The 9,008-nt window shown below is 36.3% G+C and overlaps 1 protein-coding gene across 1 annotated transcript; it reads left to right on the top strand.

Moving 5' to 3' along the window:
* The first annotated feature begins 3,328 nt into the window (after positions 1-3,328).
* LOC114825113 (uncharacterized) lies at positions 3,329-5,745 on the top strand. The gene is made up of 4 exons (XM_070821812.1): positions 3,329-3,714; positions 4,018-4,391; positions 4,479-4,643; positions 4,802-5,745. Exons 1-4 carry the CDS (start codon positions 3,329-3,331, stop codon positions 5,743-5,745), a joined length of 1,869 nt encoding a protein of 622 aa, XP_070677913.1.
* The last annotated feature ends 3,263 nt before the right edge of the window (positions 5,746-9,008 follow it).

Here is a 9,008-nt window from a genome sequence, read left to right as displayed (position 1 = left end):
CCGATTTTGATAATTTTTTACAACTACACTCCTTGACCCTATATGAATACAAAGAATGAATTCGATCTTCAATTTAAAATATTTACACTAGTGGATATCACAAAATCTTATGTTATACTTAATCAAAGTATGAATAAACTATAATAAATATATATATTAATTTAACAATTTTATACCCCTAAAAACTATAATAATTATATAATATAATTATATATATTAAATTAAATTTAAAAATTTGATGACCATTGGATCGGCTGAGATCAAGCCAAAGTTCCAATACAATTTCATGATGATCGATGTAAATCAAGGATTTTGTAAATTGAGGTTAAACTTTTGAGAAAGACTTCACAACCTTGAAAACAAAAACTCTTTCATTTTGCATATCCTTGCACATTTAATATTTGTAATAGATTAGTAGTGTATGTATTATTTTTTTATTAGGCTCTTATTTTCAAGTGTAGATGTAGTACTTAAACGATAAATGTGTTTTAATGTTTTGAAGTAATATTTATGTGGTAATGTGTGGTATGTGCAAATTTAAGAAAAAAAAAATATTTTTCTTAACAGGTCATAACGGGTAGGGTCACTTTACCCGTTGGGTAAAGTGACCCGACCTGTTAAGGACCCGTTAAGATAACAGGTGTGACACGACACGACCCATTAAGATAACAGGTGTTACACGAAAACGACACGAATACGACAAACACAACTTGTTTGCCAGGCCTACCTTGCGCGACAAAAGCTTTGTAGCGCAAAACCCTTAACAAATGCCACAATGATTCTCTGATTCAATAGCATTGAATCCTCTGACTTAGAAATTGACCGTCTGGAGTTAATATCTTAAGCGACAAAAACTTTATCGAGCAAGACTCTGGAGTCATCGCATTTTTATTTCACCCTTACGCAACGAACATTTCGTCGCTTAAAATGTATGGATTCGAAATTTGACGGTAAATTTAACAGCATTTTTTACGGCCTTTACGCAATGAAAACTTCATCATGGTTGGAAATATGTGGGACGAATAAGTAATTCGTCGCACATATTTATTGTGTCGAGTGTTTCGTCGTGCAAAATGTTCAGCGACGTACAAATACATAATTCATTATATGAAATTTACGTAATATAGATCTTTATAATCTATATTTACGTAAATTTCGTAATTACAAAGACTTATTCAATTATAATATTATTCTAAAAATAATAGAAAACTTAAATAAAGTAAATTAACCAATTCAATTATTTAAACAACAAAACATGAATTAAAGGCTAATTAAGTCCAAATACATAACTTAAAATAAAACCTTAAAAATAAATATTGTCCTCAAAAATATAAATTTATAACTACTCCGCTGGTCCTCCATTCCACTCCACATCATAATGCCATTGCTTGTAACCTTCTTCAACGCCTCCTCTATCAACTTCACCAACTCTTTGTTCATCTCATCAAGAGTATAGTTACACTGTTACACATATATGCAAATAATTATTTACAACGTATAAAAAAACAATTTCACAAAATTAATTATTTTCAACATTTGTCACACTTACTAATAGTTCATCCATCATCGCCTTCTTCGCGTCCTCAGGCACAAACTTCCAAGAGCGCCACTCAGCAGTAGGACAATTGTCCTGCATTGCTAAACAAATCGAACATGCAAACTCCATATGTTGCATCATATCATGGGGCCCAAAGGGCGAGCTATTTCTTTCCACAATTCGATCCCAGATTGCTGCTTTCCTACTATCCCTATTATCGGCCATCAGATGTACAAAACAATGTGAAGAAAATTGCAAAACAATCTATGCTTATAAAAGAACACTTTACGCAACGAAGGCTTCGTCGCGCATAACCTTTTGAGCTACGAAACCTTCGTCGCACAAAGTATGAAATAAATATGCAATAAATGCCACGACTTCAACTCCATTGACCATCGCTTTGCGCGACGAAGTCTAGTCCCTCAATGTTATGCACAACCAAATTTTCATCGCGTATTTAAGTGGTAATACACAGTAAATATGACGCCTTAAATGCTAACCGACTGTTTCACTTGCGCGACGAAATCTCGTCCCACAAAGATTTTGGCAACAACAGGTTTGTCACGTAAAGCCTTGCGCGATTAACTATAAATATTTATTTTATTTCGTCTCGAAAATAGTTTCTCAACAAAATAATGTCAATATTATAATATTTTGGAAATCTATTCTCAAAACAAAATAAATATAGTCCATATAAATTTATTCTTCCAAATTAATAATAATTTAGTGTCATTATTTAATAAACCATATATAGACTAATAAAAAAACTATTCTAGTCATCCGTTGGCAGTGGTGAAGCCACGTTAGGGCGAGGAGTGGCGACCACCACTCCCGTCACCGGAAAAATACACCTGGAGGGCTAGTTCAACCCCTCCCCTCGTTGGAAACTCGACTAGTTTTCATCCCCTCCTTGTTCTAGTGGTCTCGTTCTGCTATTGTGCAGAAGAGCTAGATCTTTTTTTTTAACATTCTGGCCAAAACGACATCGTTTTGGACCTAGTTAAAATATATATATATATATATATATATATATATATATGGGGGGGACCGCGTGTCCCCCTTCTCTCCTTAGACCCGTGCCTATCCCCTTTTTCTTTTTCAACTTTTCCTTTGCCAATCAGAGAGTAAAGCTTGCTCCCCAAATTCCCAGCAGCTGCGCAACAACTTGGCAGCCAACGGACGGAAAACCAACCACTATCCAAGCTCTAGCCGCCGCTAACCACCCTAGTCAATCTCCAGTCAGTCTCCAGCCACTGTCCAGCCGCAGCTTGCAGCCTTCAAAGCCATTCTTTAGGTAAATATTTTTATTCTTAAATTTATAATCCCTAACCCTACTTAATTATTTAATACGAATGAGTTTTAATTGGTATAGAATCAAATGGTAATGCACTAATATGGTTATTGGTTATTGATTATTGATATGATTCTATGATTATTGATATGAAATTATGAAATTATTTTTTAGGGTGAAAATTAAAATTTGAATTCTTGATTCTTGATTAATTAATTGAATTATTCCATAATGTATAAAATTATTCTTATCCATATGCTTAGTTGAATTGAATTTTTATTTACTAAATACTTTGTATGTTTATTGAGTTATTGGTATTGATTAATTGAATTGTTGGTTGGGCTAGTTATTATGCATATTAGGGGCAATTATTTGGAGCTTATGCAATTGGTTGGATTGGTTGAATTGTTGGTTGGATTAGTTATTGTGCATATTAGTATAGTGTACTCTAGGATTAAGAGTCTAAGAATTTTTTTTTCTTTCCATTTTACAGTTACGTAATGGAACGATACTATAAAAAACAATGCTTAGATCCTCCTTCAAACATTTTGGGTAGTCCTTATCCTTCGAACATTCCGAGTAATCTTCCTCCTTCTTCAAATATTCCAAGTAGTTCACAACAAAGTGACGCCACTGAGTTGGATGAAATATTGGCTAATCTTCCTACTGACCCTGGACATAGATGTCAAATGCTTGATTATCCACCTAATTATCATGAAGCAATTCATAGCAACAAACGATGTTTCATCACCGGTTGGTTTGATAAGTTTAAGTGGTTGGAGTATAATATATCAAAAGATGCTGCATTTTGCCATTATTGCTATCTTTTCAAATGTGATTTCGATCAAATGGGTAGCACCGAAAGTGATATCTTCATTGAGAAAAGGTTTACAAATTGGAAGAAATGACCCAAAAATCTTTGAGCCCACGAGGAAGGTGTTGGAAGTCTTCATAATAAAGTTGTACAACAAGCTAAAGACTTGATGACATAAAAACAACACATTGAAACATTTTCGATCAAGCAAACTTGTGAAGCTCATGTTAATTATGACACTTTACTGAGTGGAGTACTTGATTGCACAAGATGGTTGTAGCGACAGGGTTTGGCTTTTCGTGGGCACGATGAATCTTTGAAATCAAGCAACAGGGGTAATTATATAGAGCTTATGCAATTTCTTGCTTATCATAGTGAGAAAGTTAGGAAGGTTGTGTTTAAGAATGCTCTCAAGAATGTTAAGTATACTTCTTCCGATATTCAAAATGATCTTGTTCATGATTGTACTATTGAAACTATTAATCAAATCTCTAAATATATGGAAGGTACATTTTTTGCTCTCTTGGTTGATGGATCACGTGATGCTTTGACTAAAGAGCAAATGGCAATGGTATTGCGTTATGTGAACAAAAAAGGAGAAGCAATTGAAAAGTTTTTGGGTGTTCAACATGTCTCCTCTACAACTAGCAGCTCGCTTGAAAAGGTCATTGAGAGATTGTTTGCTACAACAAATTTGAGTATGTCCACGTTACAAGGACAAGGCTATGATGGAGCTAGTAATATGAGAGGTGAGTTAAATGGTCTTAAAACAAAGATTTTTAACAAATACCCTCAAGCATTTTATATTCATTGTTTTGCAAACCAACTCTAACTAGCTCTTGTATTCGTGGCAAAGGAAAATGAGGATGTTGCCAATTTCCTCATCAATGCTAGTAGTTTGGTGAATCTTATTGGATCGTTGTGTAAGCGTCGTGAAGCATTTAGAGAGAAACAACAAGAACAAATTAAAAAAGCTCTTGATCTTGGTAATCTTGAAACGGGTAAAGGGTTAAATCAAGAAAGTAGTCTCAAGAGTCCATGTGATACATAGTGGAACTCACATTATGGTACTATAGTTAGTATTATTGTTATGTTTGAAGCCGTGGTGAAGGTGGTTGAATGGATTAAAAGTGATCGCAACCAAGATATCTTGATGAAGCAACTAGGTTATTAAGGCGTAAGCATTGCAAAAGAGTTATATTGGGAATTACAAATGAGTTAGCACAAGCATTTGATCGCAACCAAGACATACAAACTTTTGATTTTGCATTTCATCTTTTCTTGATGAGACTTATATTGGGAATTACAAATGAGTTAGCACAAGCATTGCAAAAGAAATATCAAGATATTGTGAATGCGATGGCGTTAGTGGAAGTATGCAAGCAAAGACTACAATCCTTGAAAGATGATGACTTTGGGGACTTGTTTCATGATGTAGAAAAGTTTTGTGAGGAGCATGATATTATCGTTCCTAACATGGAGGATTTGCATTTCGTACCTAGAAAATTAAGGCGTAAAGCTCCAATAATCACAAACTTCCATTACTATCGTGTGGACCTCTATTTTCAAGTCCTTGATATGCAACTAAGGGAATTGAATGATTGCTTCACAGAGGTAAACACCAAGTTGCTTCTTTGTATGGCATGTCTAAGTCTGGTGAATAAGTTTGCATCTTCTAACAAAGCAAAAATTGTTCATTTAGCCCAACTTTATCCTCAAGATTTTGATCATATAGACCTCATGAATCTTCTAATTCAACTTGACAATTACATTCATGATATGAAGATGCATAGTAAGTTTTCATCATTCAGAGGAATTAGTGATCTTGCAAAAGAGTTAGTGAAAACCAGGATGTGTGAAAGCTATATGTTAGTGTATAAGCTTCTTACATTGCCTTTGGTGTTACTGGTTGCAACTGCTTCGGTGAAGAAAGCTTTTTCTACTATGAAGATTGTGAAAACACCATTGCGTAACAAAATGGGAGATCAATGGTTGAGTGATAGCATAGTTGTTTACATTGAGAGAGATGTATTTGCTTTTATTGATAATAAGACTATTATACGACGTTTTCATGACATGAAACCTCGCCGGCAACAATTGTAATTTGTTTGTATTGATTATTTATGGAAGACATTACTATATAAAAAGATTTAGTCGTTGCCATTTTTCTTTAACCTTGCACTATGTTGATGCACAAAATCAGTGAGGACTTTGGTACAACAGAAAGTGTCAAGTTTGTGACCTTCGTTAGATTGCTTCGGTCACTAGTGTGGATAAGTATGCAAATGGATAGAGACAGGGAAGTAAACACAAGATGTACGTGGTTCGCTCAGAGACAGGGAAGCAAATACAGATGTACATGGTTCACCTAGAATGGCTACGTCCATGGAGTAGAGGAGTTCTCATTAATTGTGAAGGGTTTACACAAGTACATAGGTTCAAGCTCTCCTTTAGTGAGTACTAGTGAATGATTTAGTACAAATGACATTAGGAAATATTGTGAGAGAATGATCTCTATTTATAGAAGAGAGTTTCTAGTTTCATTCTGACATTGACACGTGTCGTGTTGTGATTGGCTTCTGATGTTGACATGTGTTGCGCTATGATTGGCTTCTGATGTCGAAACTTGTCGCGCTGTGATTGGCCTCCTGGTTTAAGGGAAACTCTTATGAGTCCTGGACGGTATAACGTTGACTGGTGCTTAGTAGTTTTGGGATTGGTCAAGTATGGTACAAACAGTGCTCCCCTAAGTTCCCGAGTGAGGGAAGCTCCTCGGTTGGGGACTTGCAAGATCCAAGCCATTGAGTAATTACGAAACTTCTAAGTACCGAAGTGTGGTATCATTTTCACTTGCCTTATCTATCTCATATGTAGATGTGGCATCTTCTCTGGAAGTATTTTTCCTCCATCCAGGGGTGGTATCTTTAACCGATGAAGATGCACAAGGTAATGTATCAATTTCACTTGAAGCTTACTTGTAGTTTCAGGCTTGGTCAAGTGCGATACAAACCCTATAATAGGAGCCCCCCAAGTCGTCGAGCTAGGAGATTTGTCGAAGGAGGTAACAGACAAGGTAAGCAAGCAGACTTCCAAGCAAGCAACCTGGATCGGAGGTTCGACTTCGACTTCGGCTTCCGGAGGTTCGACTTAGGCCTAAAGAAGAGGAGGCCTAGGCAATTTTTTTTTTTTTTTTGAATTTTTGAATTTTCGAATTTTCGAATTTCCAAATATATATATATATATATATATTAAGCTTTATAGGTGAAGCTTTGAGGTTGAAGCTTTGTTAGGTACCACGAATAGATTTTGCTTCACATTATCTTGATCAAGATAGTGTAAAGCTTTTGTGCTGAAGCTTTGTAGGTGAAGCTTTTGTAGGTGAAGCTTTTGTGGGTGAAACTTTTGTTGGTGATGCTTTTATGGGTGAAGCTTTTGTGGTGGGGGAAGCTTTTGTGGGTGAAGCTTTTGCTGGTGAAGCTTTTATGGGTGAAGCTTTTGTAGTGAGGGAAGCTTTTGTGGGTGAAGCTTTTGTTGGTGAAGCTTTTATGGGTGAAGGTTTTGTAGCGGGGGAAGCTTTTGTGGGTGAAGCTTTTGTTGGTGAAGCTTTTATGGGTGAAGCTTTTGTAGTGGGGGAAGCTTTTGTGGGTGAAGCTTTTGTGGTGGGGGAAGCTTTTGTTGGTGAAGCTTTTATGGGTGAAGCTTTTGTTGGTGAAGCTTTTATGGGTGAAGCTTTGGTAGGTGAAGCTTTTGTTGGTGAAGCTTTTATGGGTGAAACTTTTGTAGGTGAAGCTTTTGTGGGTGAAGCTTTTGTAGGTGAAGCTATTGTGGGTGAAGCTTTTGTAGGTGAAGCTTTGGAGTTGAAGCTTTTGTTGGGTACCATGAATTGATTTTGCTTCACACTATCTTGATCAAGATAGTGTGAAGCTTTTGAGAATTTGTAGTTGCCCTCCATTGATGAAGCTTTTGTTGGTGAAGCTTTTGTGGTGAAGCTTTGTTAGGTACCATGAATTGATTTTGCTTCACACTATCTTGATCAAGATAGTGTGAAGTTTTTGACAATTTTTAGTTGTCCTCCATTGATGAAGCTTTTGTGGTGAAGCTTTGTTGAATTTCCCAATTTCCTTTCTTTTTTTTTTTCTTTTTTTTTTTTTGGGAAAACTAGAAATTCAATTAGAAATTTGAAAATGTGGGAGAGACAACATATACAAATTTTGCTTCCACACTGTTGAGCAAGAGATTGTGATGCAAGCCATACCTTGTAGTAGTCGAAGGTTTGGATGAACCATATAAATTGAATTTGCTTTGAACAATCTTGATCAAGAGTGTGTGAAGCTTTCTACGAGTTGTAATTGCCCTTCATTGATGAAGCTTTTGTTGGCACCATAAATTGGTTTTGCTTCACACTGTCTTGATCAAGAGTGTGTGAAGCTTTTGAGAATTGTGGTTGAACTCCTTTGATGAGGCTTTTGTTGGCACCATAAATTGGTTTTGCTTCACACTGTCTTGATCGAGAGTGTGTGAAGCTTTTGAGAATTGTGGTTGCCCTCTATTGATGAAGCTCTTGTTGGCACCATAAATTGGTTTTACTTCACACTGTCTTGATCAAGAGTGTGTGAAGCTTTTGAGAATTGTGGTTGCCCTCCTTTGATGAAGCTCTTGTTGGTACCATAAATTGATTTTGCTTCACACTGTCTTGATCAAGAGTGTGTGAAGCTTTTAAGAATTGTGGTTGCCCTCCATTGATGAAGCTCTTGTTGGAACCATAAATTGGTTTTGCTTCACACTGTCTTGATCAAGAGTGTGAAGCTTTTGAGAATTGTGGTTGAACTCCTTTGATGAAGCTCTTGTTAGCACCATAAATTGGTTTTGCTTTACACTGTCTTGATCAAGAGTGTGTGAAGCTTTCTGCGAGTTGTAGTGTTTGCATTGTTACAGAGGGGAAATGTCTGAAACAGATGCAAGAAGGCTGAATAGCTTGATCTTCGTATGCCATGCACTGAAGTTGTTATTGGCTTGCAATAAGACTTTGTTGGTGACTATAACTCTTGTTGGGCATAAGTGTTCCCCTAGTTGAGTTGTCAAGCTAGAGGGTTTTTGATTATTTTTGAATGCTAGGAGTTCACATGTACAAGTTGTACCACTCGTTTTCTGGTAAATGGAATGAATGGTGAGTTGCTTTCATCACTTGGTTGGTGGTACGAAGGTGAGTTCCTTCATCATCTTTCATCACATTTCATCACCTAGTTGGTGGCATGAGGATGAGTTCCTTCTTCACCTGGTTGGTGGCATGAATGGCAAGTTGCCAAATGATATTAGAGTACGGGTTATGCATTTCATCACCTAGTTGGTGGTATGAATGAGAGTAC

This window comes from Malus domestica, chromosome 05 (genome assembly GCF_042453785.1).
Source record: "Malus domestica chromosome 05, GDT2T_hap1".
Lineage (NCBI taxonomy): Eukaryota > Viridiplantae > Streptophyta > Magnoliopsida > Rosales > Rosaceae > Malus > Malus domestica.
Note: the sequence above shows the minus strand (reverse complement) of the source record. Positions and strands in the feature narration are given on the sequence as shown.

Excerpts from the sequence above, each read along its gene's own strand:
- LOC114825113 (XM_070821812.1), top strand. The coding sequence starts at position 3,329 with ATGGAACGATACTATAAAAAACAATGCTTAGATCCTCCTTCAAACATT. Across the intron at positions 3,715-4,017 it reads GATATCTTCATTGAGAAAAG|TGAGAAAGTTAGGAAGGTTG; the intron begins GTTTACAAATTG and ends TGCTTATCATAG. Across the intron at positions 4,644-4,801 it reads TCTTGGTAATCTTGAAACGG|CAACTAGGTTATTAAGGCGT; the intron begins GTAAAGGGTTAA and ends ATCTTGATGAAG.